Raw genomic sequence first — 16,425 nt, 5'->3', positions numbered from 1 at the left:
GTTGGACAAAGACCATTTCAGAACTTGCCACATGAGAAGCCTCTAGACCATATTGAGCACTTCAAGGATATAGTTACAAGCATCAAGGCTAATGGAGTCAGTGAGGACTATCTCTACTGCAAGCTTTTCCCCTACTCTCTTGCTGGGGAAGCTTCTCATTGGCTAAGACAACTCAAACCAGGATCTCTGACAACCTGGCATGACATCAAGGTGGCATTTTTGAACTACTTCTATGATGATGCGATGTATGATAAGCTGAGGATTAAGCTCTCCACCTTTAGACAAGGACCTGCTGAATCTTACAAAGCTGCTTGGATAAGGTTCAAAGCATACCAAAGAGACTGTCCACATCATGGATTCTCAGAGGTGTAGCTGATTAGTATCTTCTTCAGCGAGATTGACTGGAGGTATCAGATGGTTTTGGATGCTGCTAGTGATGGGAACTTCAAGACAAGATACCCAGATGATGCTGAAAAGTTGATAGAAAGGCTAGCATCCAGCAACAGTACTAAAAATGCAGACATAGAGCGGAAAAGAGCACATGAAGGCCATGATTCAAATCAGTTTGCTGCACTGAATGCTAAATTGGATACAGTGCACAATCTTCTTGTGGGAAATAAGTCTGTCCATTTTGCTGAAGATGTTGAGAATTTTGAGCCAAAGCTAGAGATTACAGAAGAAGATGTCAACTATGTGTATGGAGCTGGGTATCAAAATCCGAGATTTGGTCAGAAGAATTCCTTCACAGGAAATCCAAACAGCAACTTCATTAGAAACTATGATTCTTCTTCTTACCAACCCCTCCCTCCACCCAATTCAGAGAGCAAGATGGAATCAATGATTGGACAAATTTTGGAAGGTCAACATAAGTTATTAGTAGGCTTCAATGGGAAGATTGATTATGTATACACTGAGCTGAATGGGAAGTTTGATGCATTAAACACTCATGTTAAGAAGCTGAAGAATCAAGTTATTCAGACTGTTGGGTCTGTTAAAAGACAAGAGGAACTTCTTTCTAGAAGAACAGAGTCGAACCCCAAGCATGCTTGTAATGCGATTTTGGTGAAGGAAGAAGACAATGATACTACGGTTGCAGAGCTTGCATCGACCGATATACAGATTCATCGACCGACGCAATCACCACCAAGCGTCGATCGACACAATGTCAGCATCGATCGACACACCCCACGAACAGCTCCAGCTTCTCTTCGAGTTCCACCATCTGATTCAGAGCAAGTTTATAAACCGAAGGTTCCTTTTTCTAAGCCTAGGAGATCCAAACAGGAGATTGAAGAAGCTAGATGCAAGGCTATGATGGACAAGGTAATGATTGAGATGTCTTTGATTGATGCAGTCAAGTTTTCTCCTGGGATTAAGCGGTATGTCAAGAGAATGGTCACCAATGGTTTGAGTCCTGAGGAAGGAGCACTGCTTACAAAGGATGTCAGCTCAATTATGTTGAAGCAGCCTCCACATAGGAAGAAGGATAAGAAGCAGGAGGTGGTTGTCTCTAAGGAAGTAAGTGCAGTGATTCAGAGTAGGATTGCAGAGAAGTTACCAGATCCTGGAAGTTTTGTGTTAGATTGCTCTATCTCCACAGGAAGGTTTCCTCACTCACTTTGTGATCTTGGCTCTAGTATTAACTTGATGCCCCATTCTATTGCTGTGAGACTTGGGATGACGGATTTCAAGCCAACTAAGATCTCTCTTATCTTAGCTGATCAATCCAGAAGGATTCCTGAAGGTGTCTTGGAAGATATTCCAATTCAGATTGGAGATTGCATGATTCCTACTGACTTTGTGGTGTTGAAGTATGACAAAGAGCCTAGTGATCCTCTCATCTTAGGACGCTCTTTCTTGGCTACAGCTGGTACCATCATTGATGTTAAGAAGGGACACATAGCTCTGAATATAGATGATTTGGTTATGAACTTTGAGATGGACAAGCTGAGAAGGGTTTCCACTATTGATGGTCAGACATTTTCTGTGGAAATTGCTTCTGATGATGATCCGCTCATAGAGCTTCATGGAGACATTACTGATGGGTATGTCAAAGAGTTGGAGCCTATTGAGGAAGTGAGTAAGCAAGCTGTTAAGCTTGAAGATTGGAGTGGAGATCATCTAATCAGTACTAGAGACCATGATGAGGTTCTGATCCATGACAAGTCGCTGGTAGATGATGTTTTTGTAATGGAAACACGGATTGCTGAGAAAGTTGCAAAATCGTTGAAAAAACACAAGTTGCAGACCCTGCATCGATTGATGCAGCTATTGTATCGATCGACACACCTTCCAGAATCGGCTCGGACTTGTCCATAACCGAAGATTCTCGAGTTGATTCCTTAGCTGCAAGTCCTAGACCAATTATTAAGCTGAAATCTCACCATTCCACAGGTAAGGCCAAGGTATGCATCTCCTTCTCCCAAACCTTCTCCTATCATCCATAAGACTTTCAGAGGTACAAAAAATGTTGTGCAGTTAACCAAGCCACGAGATTACCGTAGAGCACTTGTTTCTTCTGTTGATAATTTTGCTGGACATAAAAGAAAGCCAACCATACCTCAGTCCCGCCCTGGTCTTGTTCCTCACATCCTTGGCAGATCTCATGCACATACTGCCTACACACCCCGTTGGATGAAGAGGAAATTCTCTCGGAAGCATTCACTACCATGTTCCGATCCACCGGATGCCTGAGATCCGACACATTCAAGCTAATGACTGAAAACAAGCGCTTAGTGGGAGGCAACCCACTAGTAGGATTTTCTTTTGAATTATTTTTATTTAATTTTATTTTATTCGCCAATCTCTTACTTGATAACACTGGGGACAGTGTTGTTTAAGTCTGGGGGAGGCAGTTACTAACTACGTTTTGTTTTTGAGCGTCAGTCCAGAAAAAAAAATGGTTTTATTGAGTCAAAATTTTGTTGGGAACTATGATTTTTCTTTTTAGTGTATTGCCTTGGTTGATTAATGCTGCAGATTGAATCCACAAATCCGACTAATGAAAAATCCAATGGCTGACCAGTGAACCAGAGACATCCAAATTTTTAACAGAATCCACAAAAACCTGAGGTAATTTCTGCGCTTTTCTTTTTATCTCATCAAGGAGATTGATCTTCATAGAGCTTGACTCCTTGTTCATACCTGACAAGTAAGGTTACAAAAGAAAATGGTATTCCTCTCCCTTATTCAAGTTAAAAAAAAAAAAAAATCCTGAGAGCTTTGTTAAAAAAAAAAAAGAGAGAATAAAAGATGAGATGATTTTGATCAGTTAAGAGAGGTAGGTAAATTACCGATGACCCCATTATTCGCCTACAACTTTGAGAAAAAAAAATAAACAAATCAAAGCTCTAAGGAAGGTAAAATAGAATAAGTCTGGGGGAGAGAAAGAGTACCACATGTGGTAAAAGATATGTCTAGCTTGTTATGGTATTGTACGGGAATAAGTCTAGAAGGTTCTTGATATTGATCAAATTGATGAGACCCACCGATGAAGGCTTAATGGAGGAAGTAGTAGAATTTGATTTGAATTTGGGATGCTATGAAAGTCAACGGAGAAGTACATGGTGGTTCGGTTTGGATTTATCAGCTAAGCATATGGATTATGGTTTGGATGATCATGGCATTACTTTAAAAAGAAAATGAGTTTCTGCGTTTTTAAACCTCTTTCACAGAGCTAAGTTTATGTTATGCTTGAGGACAAGCAAAGGCTAAGTCTGGGGGAGTTGATATATCATGGTTTTTAGGTGGTTTTAGCCATGATATAAGTCTTATTTATAGAGTCTTTTTGGTATTTTTAGAGTCTTTTGAGTCTTTATAGAATTTAGCATGGATGGGAGCATAATATAGCTAAATAGGAAGATTTAGAGCTTAATCAAGCATTGAGGCTGAGCTACGAAGTTGAGAGACGAATTCAGAAGTAAGCATCAATCGATGCAACTGATGACATCGATCGACACAGAGCCAAAGACGAAATCGGAGGTTTTTCTCACAAGTTTTGAAGATTTACATATCTGCCCTAAAGTTTTCCATATTTGCATCATTAGTCCCTGGACGTGTTTTAGGAATATAAATAGGATTTTTATGGTCATTGTTTAGACCTAAGCTTTATTTTTCTTGCAACTTTTGAGAGAGAAAACCCTGAGAGATTTTAGAGAGTTTTTGAAGAGAATAATCAAGACTCCTTCCAGAGAAGATTCAGAACTCCTTTTCTACTTCTTTTAGTCTCTTAATGCAATTTTTTCAGAATATGATCTGTGTTTCATTGATTATGTCTGAGTAGATCTGCTTGTTAGGTTTAGGGTTTCTCATTAGGGATTTCATGGATTGTTAGATTGATTAATTGTTTGGATTCATTATCTTTCTTGTTCTTCACCATATGTTGTTTTTAATGCTAGATCTTTGATTAGTCATCTGGATTTAGATCTTAGGATTATTGATTGATATGAGAATATAATTGATTTTCCTGATAAAAACATTTGGTGAGCAAAATTACTTCTTGCAAAGAGATTTGATTTAGTAAATTTGTGAACTTATCTAAACTTGATTTTATTGCTGATTTTTAACTTGAATTTTGCAAAGAGATTTGGATTTTTGGATTTTAAATTTAGATAATATTTGCAGTGAGAACTGATTTATTTTACAATTGTGTTTAGAGTTCAAGAACGGTGCTTAATTATTGAATCCTGCTTGCTGAATAAATTGATCTAATTTTTCATGATTTCCTGAGAATTTCCCTAGGCCTAGCGTTTCATCCATCTGAATTTACAACTCTTTTATTTTCTGTTTTATTTTGCAATTTAATTAAAATATTTCTGTTTAGCATAATTAAAAGATTATTAAATCTGTTGTGTGAATCTAGAGTTATTGTGGATATGATCCCTAAGTACTACAATTGATCTCTTAATTTGAGAGATTGGTTCTAGGGTAAATTTGAGCATATCATATTTGTTTACACGTTTTTTTATCTAAAATATGTATAATTTATGTTATACGCCGTATTATCTTTGTTTTAAACATTAAAGTAGTTTTAGAAAATATTATCAACAATTACATGGAAATAAAAAAATAGAAACATGGGAAAGAGAGACAAACATGAAATCGAAGACAACAAAAAAATAGTAGATATGGAAAAGGATTTGGAACTAAAAGATCAGTTAACCAAACCAAATACTGTATTATCTGACCTTCATTGTTATTGTTCATTGTAGGTTCGGTTGCTCCAACTTGCCTTCAAGGTAAGGCCTAATGCAGCAGCTTTCCCAGTTTGCCAGCAGGGTCGAGTCTCGCTCCCACCATTGGTGAAGCCCATGAGCTGTCGTAGACTTAGTCGGTTTGTTATTGTTTACAATCATATCTGCTGATGGAAGTAGGTGAAGAGGTTCTGTTGACAAATCTGACGTTGATGATTTTCCTCTAATTTTTCCGACCAATAGACTCCTAACTGATTTTCTTGCACCGGTTCTTTCAATTCCGCCTGCACCTATCTCAGACATGTAGGTTTTGTGTCTGAAGTAATCAATATATCCTGCACATATCGGATCTGCTGGGTTGACATATAAGTAAGGTATCCACGATGCTGTTTTTGGATCGTCTTGATCTTGAACCTATAATTATATAAGACAAACAGTTTCTTGTAAGAAAATCAATTGCAGCAACTCTAACTAATAAGATGAGTTCTTAATTACTAAACAACCATAGTTAAGTAAACTAGTTACCTTTAGATCGGTTAAGGCCATGGCTACGGTGGCTTTGACAACACTCTTGGCGATTTGAAACACATTTTTAATCATATCTCCTCCAGGTAGCTGCTCTAGAGGAAGAGAAGAGATGGGTGGGTTGAATATGTAACTTTCAAGGAGGAATCCAACACTTGTCATGGTCTTTCCAGCCAGCAAAACTAGTGCGGCTCCCAAAGAGTGTCCAGCAAGCCATATAGCTGACTCGCTATATTTTTCCACCATATTGCGGATTGCTTTAACAGCATGCATAGGCCTGCCGCCTTGATGGAGGTTGTTGAAACTTATTTTGAGGTTAAGTTTCATATCAGACTTCCAAGTCTTTCCTTTTAGCATCGTGCCACGAAAGGCAATCACATGGTGTGGAACTTTCACATGTGGGGTGTTTTGATATAGGTTGTAAAGCTTGTATTCGAAAACGGCACCGTATATGGAGCCGTCGTCATCCATCAAGGTTTCGAGCAAAGTGAAGTTGAAAAACTCCCACCAAGGCTTGGCTAGTGACTCGGAACCAACCCGTTTCTCAAGCCTGTCTCCTTCCAGTGTGTACACTCCATTTACCAAACTTGATGCCACTGAGGTTCGGTAGTACGAACTGGTCCTATGAGCAAAAAAAGGAAAGCAAATTATTTTGTGAATCTGACTATACATGGGATATTCCCAAAGGTCAACTTTTACTAAAGAAACTTCTGCACAGCACATGAATTATATAGTTTTCAATAAAAACATCTATCGTATATCATAAAAGAATTCTTATAAAAATAACAAACAAAACAAATATTTATATTACCAGTCAATAGATGTAAGATGGAAGGGGCCAAAAATGCTGAAATTATCGGTATCTGAGTCTGAGGCAATCGCTCCTCCTCCCATCAGTTTTCTGAGAGAACCTCGTCCCATTTCTTCTTCTTCTTCTTCTTGTTCCTATAATCCAAGATGTTATACATTGCTAAATTAGTAATCAAACTGATTTAAAGAAAGGTGAAAAAATATATACAAAAGTGCATGCATGTAAATTGTAATTTTTGGTAATCAGAAGTGGAAACATTCGCTGCAGCAAAAGTTTTATAAACAAAAGGAGAAAATTAAATTACTAAGCAAAATCATTTCATTAATGGATATATACACAGAATGTTTTTATTAAAGGAAAGAAAATAACAGAAACTGATGAAAAAGAGAAGAAAAAACAAAAAACAGTTTTAAAAGTACCTTTTCCGTGGTCTTATTGGTCAATCAGAATACAATTCAATCGAAAAATGATTAAGTAAAACTTAAGAGTTCTTCTGTTTTTTTCCTTCTTTCAAGAGTTCACCATAAGAACTAATGAGTTATTTACACAGATAAGGATCTTGCTATTTATAGATGCTAAAAATATGACGACTTTTTGGATCCGTGGACCTATCCTTTAATTTAACACTGACACCAACACGAGCCAGACTGTATGAACTACTTCTTTAGTTACAAATTGACAAATTTTCTACAAATTGGCAATTAAAAACATATTAAACAAGTATATATGAACCAGTCTCTGAGAGCGCATACAACTATACAAGATACAACGAATTCGATTATCAAATCATATATATTTAAGGAAAACAAGCGTTCGTTATCCATTTATAGTTCCAACATCATCAAACCAATATAACAAGAAAACCAATTATATGATTGAAAAAAATAGTTTTAAATAAAAAATGATTGTCAAGTACACTAACTATAATTTAATACATAATCTTATAACTATAAACGAAATTAATACTATATTAATATCTATACGAAAAATTTAATGTATATTAGTGGTTACATACATAAACAAACCTAAGTTATGTGATCGACATTATAAATCATAATCATCATCAATTTTTTGGTAACTCGGGTTCACTCACATTTTCTTATTTTCAACATTTATACCAATAGTTCGAAAAATTGGCGAAAAAATGTAAGACCTAACGAATCCAATTGCTTGCCATATAAACCTTGGCCACTCAAGTAAATTAAAGTTAGAAGAAAAAAGAAAGTAACGGTTAAGTAGGAAAAAGACATATGATGGGCTTGTTCGTTTGGTTGACGCATGCGACTGTGGCAATGGCAGCGGCTGCGGTTATATCTATGTTTTTAACCGCTGAATTGAAATAACGTTTAGAAATATCAGCCATAGGTTGCAGCGTTTGCCGCAGCGTCATGACGCAGATACCTGCGGTAACCAAACGAACAAAAATACTTGCGATTGCCGCAGCTGCAGGTACTTGCGGTGACAAAACGAACAACCTCGAGATATATGACGAATGATAGATCATATCTAGAGTCAACAAATTATGCTTATAGTGCTAGTTATATAGCTTATTTTTGCTTATGTTCAAATCATATCATCCTACATTAAAATATACATTGTTCAAAAATTACACACTCTAATTTACTAACATTGTATTAAAATCATAGACTATCATAAATTAACATTGGATGAGTCAAAATAAAGTTAAAAATATTCCTTTACTAATTCCTTTCGAAATTACCAAAATAATTTTGCGTTTGAGTATATTTATAAAGTTATTATATATTTTAGGTCCAGCAGTAGAACTCTACTCAAGTTGCACATACTCTAACTAGAAAGGATTATATAACAATGTTTTCTATTCAAGTTGTATTTAATCTCCACTCTCCACCACCATGGTTACTTAACACTATAATTCAATGCGAAAAAAATTTGCATTTGAATTTTATACTAGCTCAACGAGACTCGATTCGCTTATACTGCCAAAGGACGCCGAAGAATAAGGGACGGCAACTGATCGTCAAAAAAAAAAAATAAGGGACGGCAACTAAAAACTAGTATTAAAAAATGTCAAGCATCAAGACATTATATCTTCTTAAAATTCATGGTCAACACCTTTTTTATTGTTGCTTTATCGATTTCATTGGTTTCTTACAACATGGAATTCTAACTCTTAAGTGCCCGTATTATTATAATCATTTTGACTTAATCTATAGTTATAATAATTGAAGTTAAATTCCATTCATGATTTTTTTACATTTTAGTTTTTTCTTTCTTTTAAATCAAAGACCTATGGACCAAGTGGCAAGAAAATAAAGTTAAATACGCTATGCGGAATTTAATTTCTCTTTTCATGTGGAGGAGGTTAAAATGGCTCTTAATAATATTCATGGAGGTCAAAAAAAAAAAAAATATATTCATGTAAATTCAATGTTTATATGGGAAAAAAAACATCCGAACGAACACTTCAAAGTGAATTTTACTTTCACGATCTTGAATCTTCAACATACATGTCTGATTTAAAAAAATCTCATTTCCTCCATTCATGTATTTCACAAATTTTTTTTTGAAATTTCTGTCAATTTTTTTGAAAAATGGTATAAATAATTAAAATTGATAAAAAAATATATATATATATATATATAATCTATATCATACATTACATGATAATTAATAAAACGATTACTGTATATAATTATAATAAAAAAAATACAGTAAAATACAACATTACACATATCAGCAATTTGTAAATTTATTTTACCTATTGGACTTGGGCTTAACGTGGCCCAAGAGTTGAGATAATGATTGCAAATCATCATCATTGATCATGAGATGTGTGCGAGCAACTCTTTCATTATCAACGGTGAACTCTCCGATCATCAGCAAAAAATAAAAAAAACAGAGATGCAGAAGCTGAACGACTTCTTCTCCGGTGGCGGAGACGGCGACGATACAACAACTGATAATTTCCTTGAAGATGGATCGGAGGGTCTTTGTTCTCTCTCCCCTACCCAGGTTTCTTCCCCGATCGATATTTATCTTAGGGTACTCTTATCTGTGTTGTTAAACTTAATCAAATCGTATTCAATGTTTTTGCAGAGAATGTACGGATTCGCTGCATCTTTGGCCACTGGTTTGCTTCTTATGTTTCTGGTAAAGATCAACAATGCCTTTTTTTTTTTTGTTTTAGTAATCTCTTCCAGTTTTGCGATTAGATTAGAATCACCAAATCCGATTGTATTGTTCTTATAGTGATTGATCTGATGTTCTTGTTAATCAATCACGTTCTATTGATCGAATTGGAATGGTTCTGATCAGCATTTTGATCAGTAAGTTTTATATATATGTTTCTTCTTCTACAGTCCATGATTGTGTTTTCTATCCCAATCAAATTTGCACTGCTCTTCACATTTGGAAATGTTCTAGCTATTGGAAGGTATGTTTTTTTGCCTCAATGTTGTTGCGATGTGACTTACATTTTGGCGATTTCAGTTCTTTTAAACATTCAAAGATTGGAGGATGGTTCTTTCTTAGGATGAACCACAAGAGATCAATGTTTGTTATTCTGTTTTAAACCACAAGAGATGAATGTTTCTTTGGCAGCACAGCCTTCCTCATGGGACCTGAGCAACAGATGAATATGATGTTGGACCCTGTTCGCATCTACGCTACATCTATTTATATTGGATGTGTCGTTATAGCACTCATTTGTGCTCTCTTGGTATGTTTCTTACTCTCGATACAGCAAACCAATCATTATATGTAAGTTCCAACATTTGATGGTTAGAGTAACTGCAGGACCCTATATGAGTAATGGACAAAGTCTTTAATTTGTTTGTCTTTCGAAACATCACATTTTGAAATTTCAGTCTTTTTCTAAAAATATTATTTCATCTCGTGTAGATCCACAGCAAAATTTTAACTTTCCTTGCGATCATATGCGAGATTTGTGCACTGATATGGTAAGTTGAATGCTAAAAATTCAACCCGAAACAGGGTTTGTTTCTTCAAGAATCCGTATATTCATAAGCCTTGTTGGATTGAACATCTTTCTTATACACGTCTTGATGACAGGTACAGCCTCAGTTATATTCCATTTGCGCGGAGAATGGTCTCTGAAATAATGATTCGTCTTTGCGATACCGAGTTGTAGTCAGTGTCATCTGGCAGCAAACACAAAACACGTAAATTGTATTTTCTGGTCTCAAGAACTTGAGGTCTGATTCTCTGAAACGAATCTTGTTTGTTTTGTTGACCTGATCGGGGTGAATCAGAAGGAATGCATAGATTGAGTTTCGTTTATAGGGGTCTTGAAGCTCTTGTGTGTATTTTGTTGCTTCAAGTTCTTTTCTTTGCTGCTTCAGTCTTAACCACTGTTTGGCATTTTGTGTGATCAAATACTATGATTTCTTTTATTCAAATATTTGGCTGGAAGTTATGAATAATCTAACATGAATTATTTTGTTACTTACCTAATTTCGAATATTGCACATATCATTCTTTCAATTGTTTAACGCTCAATAATTGCTAACCTAGTGGCTTAATTAAAAAATTGTGAAGACAATAATGTAGAAACTCGAAAGAGGCATTTTTTAACTTAAATAATAATAACGAGAAAGAAAAGAGTATCATTCTTACAAAATCATCATCTCCTCTACATTATTAGTTATTTCTTTACAATTAAAAAACAACAGCATAATAAAAACTTCGCCAGCCGACAAGACAACAAGAACCCCCAAACTGGTCGATCGATCAAGTTTTCAAACATAGGAATATCAGATGCAACCACCCAACTGCAACATTTTCACAAGTAGAACAAAAAAATAATAATTCAGAACTGAGCTACTAAACTTGTCAAACAAAACTATATATATAATATAATATAAACTCACCATTATAGATTCGATTTCTTTGTCGGAGACAGGTGTACGTTTTGGCTGCAGAGATGCTTTTCCTCCATCAGCAGTGTTCTTCGGAGCCGCCGGAACGTCTGAACTCGCCGTCACATTTTTCTTGACGCCGGGAACAGATCCCGGAGCAGGTCCAGAACCTGAAAAAATAAAAAGGAGACGTCAAGAACAATAATAAAAGCTACTAAGTGATGATCTTTAATAAAGCAAGAAGTCAAGAAGAACCAAAGAAACATAAAAGACTAATAAGTGAGAGAAAAATGTAAACCAGATGAAATAGAGTGTCGCTGAGGAAATTTGATACGAGGGATTCTCTTCATCATCAGCTTCTTGATTCTTGAAATCGTAGCGATTGCTTTCTTTTTTTTCTTCCCTCTGATTTTTTTATGTCCATAGAGAGATGAACGAAGCTCTTATCTTTATCCTGAATTTTAATGGGCTAATGGGCCGCATAATGTTCGCTTGATGGGCTTTCTGTAGTTTACAACTCGCCCGAACTCGGTTAGGGGTTATCTATCAACTTATAAAGATAAAGGAAAAAGTGAATTTTAAAAAGAAAACTTCAAGAGGATAAAGCCATGTGTAGTAGTATAGTCTAGATAACTAGATATCATATAGTTTGACTTTGTGACACCGATGAGATATTATATTGTCGTGTTCATAAAAAGCAAATCAATAATTGAATTCGTTATGCGGTGAGGATTTAGTTGCGTAATTATTTGACTTGTTCATAGAAAACAGCCAAAAAAATGAATTACCCTCTTCACAAAATCATGGAAACCGTAATGGTTAAATATATATTAGTGTTTTACTCATCTTTACTCAACTACCTCATAAACCTTATCGAGAACTACTAGATATGGATATGGCTTTTACGCACGTTTGTTTATGGACGCTACTCACCTTCGTGTTGACATGGACGGTCTTCTACGTCACAAACAGGACCAAGAAGGTCACGAAGCCTGCAGATGCGGTGCCGGAGGAGCGTGAAGACGGTGCTACGGACGTCATCATCGTCGGGGCTGGTGTCGGCGGCTCGGCTCTCGCATATGCTCTGGCTAAGGTATTTAACACAACATATGATTGTTGTTTGTTGTTTTGTATAGTATTTGTGCATGAATGGATAAGATAAAAACTATAAAAACAGTATATGATTGTTACTGTTTTGCATCATATATTTCTATTGCAATATTTTGGGTTGGGACGAACAACAACGCTATGCTAACTAAATTTTGATAATATATAGGACGGACGTCGAGTACATGTGATAGAGAGGGACATGAGAGAACCTGAAAGAATGATGGGTGAGTTTATGCAGCCTGGTGGACGTCTCATGCTTTCTAAGCTTGGCCTTCAAGGTCTGTCTCTATTTCACATTCATTTATTTAATTGATTTTTTTTTTTTAAAGTTATATTAATTATATTGTGTTTTAGTTTTATGATCAAATTTGTGGGTTTATATATGTATAGATTGTTTAGAGGGAATAGATGCACAGATTGCTACGGGCATGACAGTTTATAAGGATGGAAAAGAAGCTGTAGCACCTTTTCCGGTGGAAAATAACAACTTTTCTTATGAACCTTCTGCTCGATCTTTTCACAATGGCCGATTCGTCGGAAAACTGCGCCAAAAGGCTTCTTCTCATCCCAAGTACGTATCTATCTGTTCACTAAATTTTTACTCAATATATATACTACTGAACTTGGCAGTAGCAATGAGTTTGTTTGCACCAATCATTAATTGGCAGTGTGAGGCTGGAAGAAGGAACGGTGAAGTCTTTGATAGAAGAAAAAGGAGTGATCAAAGGAGTGACATACAAGAATAAAGCAGGAGAAGAAACAACAGCCTTTGCACCTCTCACTGTGGTATGCGACGGTTGCTACTCAAACCTTCGTCGGTCTCTTCACGACAACAATGTAAGTATACTCTCCTTTACACGTAAAGAGACTTTCAAACATTTCTTACTCAAATCTTTAAGATGTTACTCACTATAGTATACTGTTGAATTAATATGTATCAATGTGCTACAACTTGGTATAGGCGGAGGTTTTATCGTGCCTAGTTGGTTACATCTCAAAGAACTGTCAGCTTGAGGAACCCAAAAACTTACACTTGGTATTGTCTAAACCCTCGTTCGCCATGTTGTATCAAATAAGCACCACTGAGGTTCGTTGTGGGTTTGAGATTTTCCCCCACAATTTTCCTTCTATTGCAAATGGTGAAATGGAAACTTTCATAAAGAACACTATTGCTCCTCAGGTAAAACATTCGGATGATTATTCTTTGAACATATAAACATATAACTAAGTTGGTGTTACTTCATATTCATACATAGACACATTCTAACATTTGCAAGAGGTACGTTTAACATTTTACACTAATTAATGTAGATACCACCAAAACTCCGCAAAATATATTTGAAAGGCATAGATGAGGGAGCACACATAAAAGTGACACAAGCAAAGCGCATGTCAGCTACTTTAAGCAAGAAGAAAGGAGTGATTGTACTGGGAGATGCATTCAACATGCGTCATCCAGCGATCGCATCTGGAATGATGGTTTTACTGTCTGACATTCTCATTCTACGAGGTCTTCTCCAGCCATTAAGCAATCTCGGGGATGCAAACAAAGTCTCACAAGTTATCAAGTCCTTTTATGATATACGCAAGGTGAGCATATGTCACATACTCATCTAAAACATAAACATTTGATCAAAACCGATTTACATCCAAAAATTATTTGGAAATAATACGTGATACTATTTTGTGGTGAAGCCAATGTCAGCGACGGTTAACACACTAGGAAGTGCGTTTTCTCATGTGCTTATTGGATCGACGGACGAAGCAAAAGAGGCAATGAGACAAAGTTGCTATGACTACCTCTCTAGTGGTGGGTCTCGCACGTCAGGGATGATGGCTCTGCTCGGCGGCATGAACCCTCGTCCGCTATCTCTAGTCTATCATCTTTGTGCTATCACTCTATCCTCCATTTCCAATCTACTATCTCCATTTCCCTCTCCCCTTCGCATTTGGCATAGCCTCAGGCTTTTTGGTGTAAGTCATTGTATCTTTCGTCATACTTCATCAAATTATTTCTATAGAATTTTTTTTTGTAAAATGACACTTTTTTTGGTTTACCATGACTTTTTGAAATTGATATTATTTTTGTTTATGTATGTCTTATTTGAATCACTAGTTGGCTATGAAAATGTTGGTTCCCCATCTCAAGGCGGAAGGAGTTAGCCAAATGTTGTTTCCAGCAAATGCAGCTGCGTATCGCAAGAGATATATGGCCGCAACTGCCCTCTAAACATTGATGCACCAATCTTTGAGATTGTGAATTTGTGATAATTGTATTGCAGTGATTACACTTATTAGTATGTACCGTGGAAAATTAATAATAAAACGAGTTTTCGTTTTGTTTTGTGTAGAAATGGCAGTGGTTGCTTTGATTTCCATACACAAAACCTTTAATTAATATATACTAACTAAAATAAAATTTATTAGAGAGGATTCATTTTAGGAAACAGAGAAGACCTTGATGCTTCGTGTTATCTTGATAGCGTGATGAATGCCATCAATTCCTAATTTCATGTCCATAACTAATTTCATGTCCATATAACACACCAATAGTGTGTTACTTCTATGAAGTATGACCCGAAATAGAAAATACGTTTTGTTTTGAAGTATGCTGAGGTTAATCTCTTTTTTTTTTGAATTAAATGTTAAATTATATTAAAAAAAATAAACGGATTACAAAGAAATTGTGTTACATTTCTCTAAGCAATTCAATAAAATTTAATAAAATTTTACAGCAAACCAGACTTGTATGCTCGAGTCTTCTCCTCTCTTAATTGTACTTAAACGGTTTCGGATATTCTTGTCTATGATCTTAATCAACTGCTCCACCGGTGAAGAGTGTTCTCCATGGCGTTGCGCATTTCGTTCTCTCCAGATTGAGTAAATTATATTCTGCAGAACATACCTTAGAATGAACCTTGTTGTCTTGTCCAGATCGTTTCCTGCAAGCAGAATAAGGACATCTTGCCAGTGATTTGTGAACTGATTTTCGAGTAGCTTTTTGAATAACCCCTCCCACACCAGCTGTGAGTAAGGGCATTGGAAAAATAAGTGCTCTCTTCTCTCCATAGGGTGAATGCATAGGATACAACTTGTATTGGCGTTTGGATTCCATGATTATATCCCATGTTTTAAAAATCGCTAGGCATTAGTCGGGCGGTGAGTGAGGGCCTAGCGATTAATCGGAAAATCGGATTTAAATCGGAGATTAATCGGGGACTAGTTTTAGAGTTTTATTATTATTATATATAATAAATAATAAAATATCTAGCTTTCATGGTTATATAGATTACTTGCCGCATATTAACAAAAATATTTGACAGCTCAAGAGGTTTGAGACTCTCTAAGAATGGCTACGGTCGCGGGTTCGACTCCTCTCTTTATGTATTTTATCAATTTTTATAGTTTTTATAAGCGAGGGTAAAACGGTAATTTTACGGTCATCTTCTCCACCCCCGACCCTGCTACTGTAAAACCTAATCCATGGCCGCCAACTTTTTTTAAAGCTCAGTTTCTACCAATTTATTGTATTTTCAATTGGATATAACATAGAAATAGTAAGATCTCCGTATTTAATATCATATTTAGGTAGAAAATCAAATTAAAATCGATTTTTTTTTTTTTTTGCCGATTTTCTTCCCGATTTGAGTGTAATCGCGGCGGCTCCTTGCTGCCTAGCGATTCAACGCCGTATAATCGTTCGATTTGCCCGATTTTTAGAACAGGGATTGTATCCTTTCACCTGTTGCCACTCTGTTTTTTGCAACCAACCAAGTGATGAAAGCATACTTTGGTGTTGCATGTGGGAACCAGATTGCTTTGTAATCTGCCATTAATGGACGTTCCGGTAGCAATCATTCTTTCCATTCCACAGCGGCACATCCAAAACACCAAGATTGTAACTAGGATGTCTCTGCTTTATCTCCTC

At 36.1% G+C, this 16,425-nt stretch overlaps 4 protein-coding genes across 4 annotated transcripts; 2 read left to right on the top strand and 2 right to left on the bottom strand.

Annotated features, from left to right (window-relative positions):
- LOC104770798 (GDSL esterase/lipase At4g10955-like) lies at positions 5,048-7,103 on the bottom strand. The gene is made up of 4 exons (XM_010495256.2): positions 6,948-7,103; positions 6,529-6,662; positions 5,718-6,339; positions 5,048-5,606 (listed from the first exon to the last, which is right to left on the bottom strand). Exons 2-4 carry the CDS (start codon positions 6,636-6,638, stop codon positions 5,202-5,204), a joined length of 1,137 nt encoding a protein of 378 aa, XP_010493558.1. The 5' UTR covers positions 6,639-6,662; positions 6,948-7,103; the 3' UTR covers positions 5,048-5,201.
- Positions 9,350-10,941, top strand: LOC104770796 (vesicle transport protein SFT2B-like). Its single transcript, XM_010495254.2, has 6 exons — positions 9,350-9,522; positions 9,607-9,660; positions 9,870-9,943; positions 10,111-10,228; positions 10,411-10,469; positions 10,582-10,941. Exons 1-6 carry the CDS (start codon positions 9,412-9,414, stop codon positions 10,658-10,660), a joined length of 495 nt encoding a protein of 164 aa, XP_010493556.1. The 5' UTR covers positions 9,350-9,411; the 3' UTR covers positions 10,661-10,941.
- On the bottom strand, positions 11,081-11,821 carry LOC109131399. The gene is made up of 3 exons (XM_019242357.1): positions 11,686-11,821; positions 11,400-11,557; positions 11,081-11,300 (listed from the first exon to the last, which is right to left on the bottom strand). The coding sequence occupies exons 1-3, from the start codon at positions 11,738-11,740 to the stop codon at positions 11,283-11,285; spliced, it is 231 nt and encodes a 76-aa protein (XP_019097902.1). The 5' UTR covers positions 11,741-11,821; the 3' UTR covers positions 11,081-11,282.
- Positions 12,188-14,843, top strand: LOC104770792 (squalene epoxidase 5-like). The gene is made up of 8 exons (XM_010495252.2): positions 12,188-12,480; positions 12,664-12,775; positions 12,888-13,068; positions 13,166-13,334; positions 13,459-13,677; positions 13,809-14,087; positions 14,193-14,471; positions 14,614-14,843. The coding sequence occupies exons 1-8, from the start codon at positions 12,277-12,279 to the stop codon at positions 14,725-14,727; spliced, it is 1,557 nt and encodes a 518-aa protein (XP_010493554.1). The 5' UTR covers positions 12,188-12,276; the 3' UTR covers positions 14,728-14,843.

This window comes from Camelina sativa, chromosome 20 (assembly GCF_000633955.1).
Source record: "Camelina sativa cultivar DH55 chromosome 20, Cs, whole genome shotgun sequence".
Lineage (NCBI taxonomy): Eukaryota > Viridiplantae > Streptophyta > Magnoliopsida > Brassicales > Brassicaceae > Camelina > Camelina sativa.
This window is presented reverse-complemented; position numbering and strand designations above follow the sequence as displayed.

What these genes read in the sequence shown, in the direction of transcription:
- LOC104770798 (XM_010495256.2), bottom strand. Translation starts at nt 6,638, where the DNA reads ATGGGACGAGGTTCTCTCAGAAAACTGATGGGAGGAGGAGCGATTGCC. An exon ending in CATCTTACATCTATTGACTG is followed by an intron (nt 6,340 to 6,528) that starts GTAATATAAATA and finishes TTTTGCTCATAG; the next exon opens with GACCAGTTCGTACTACCGAA. An exon ending in TGGCCTTAACCGATCTAAAG is followed by an intron (nt 5,607 to 5,717) that starts GTAACTAGTTTA and finishes ATATAATTATAG; the next exon opens with GTTCAAGATCAAGACGATCC.
- LOC104770796 (XM_010495254.2), top strand. Translation starts at nt 9,412, where the DNA reads ATGCAGAAGCTGAACGACTTCTTCTCCGGTGGCGGAGACGGCGACGAT. An exon ending in GTTCTCTCTCCCCTACCCAG is followed by an intron (nt 9,523 to 9,606) that starts GTTTCTTCCCCG and finishes ATGTTTTTGCAG; the next exon opens with AGAATGTACGGATTCGCTGC. An exon ending in GAGATTTGTGCACTGATATG is followed by an intron (nt 10,470 to 10,581) that starts GTAAGTTGAATG and finishes TCTTGATGACAG; the next exon opens with GTACAGCCTCAGTTATATTC.
- LOC109131399 (XM_019242357.1), bottom strand. Translation starts at nt 11,740, where the DNA reads ATGATGAAGAGAATCCCTCGTATCAAATTTCCTCAGCGACACTCTATT. An exon ending in GCGACACTCTATTTCATCTG is followed by an intron (nt 11,558 to 11,685) that starts GTTTACATTTTT and finishes TTATTTTTTCAG; the next exon opens with GTTCTGGACCTGCTCCGGGA.
- LOC104770792 (XM_010495252.2), top strand. Translation starts at nt 12,277, where the DNA reads ATGGATATGGCTTTTACGCACGTTTGTTTATGGACGCTACTCACCTTC. An exon ending in TCGCATATGCTCTGGCTAAG is followed by an intron (nt 12,481 to 12,663) that starts GTATTTAACACA and finishes GATAATATATAG; the next exon opens with GACGGACGTCGAGTACATGT. An exon ending in TTCTAAGCTTGGCCTTCAAG is followed by an intron (nt 12,776 to 12,887) that starts GTCTGTCTCTAT and finishes ATATATGTATAG; the next exon opens with ATTGTTTAGAGGGAATAGAT.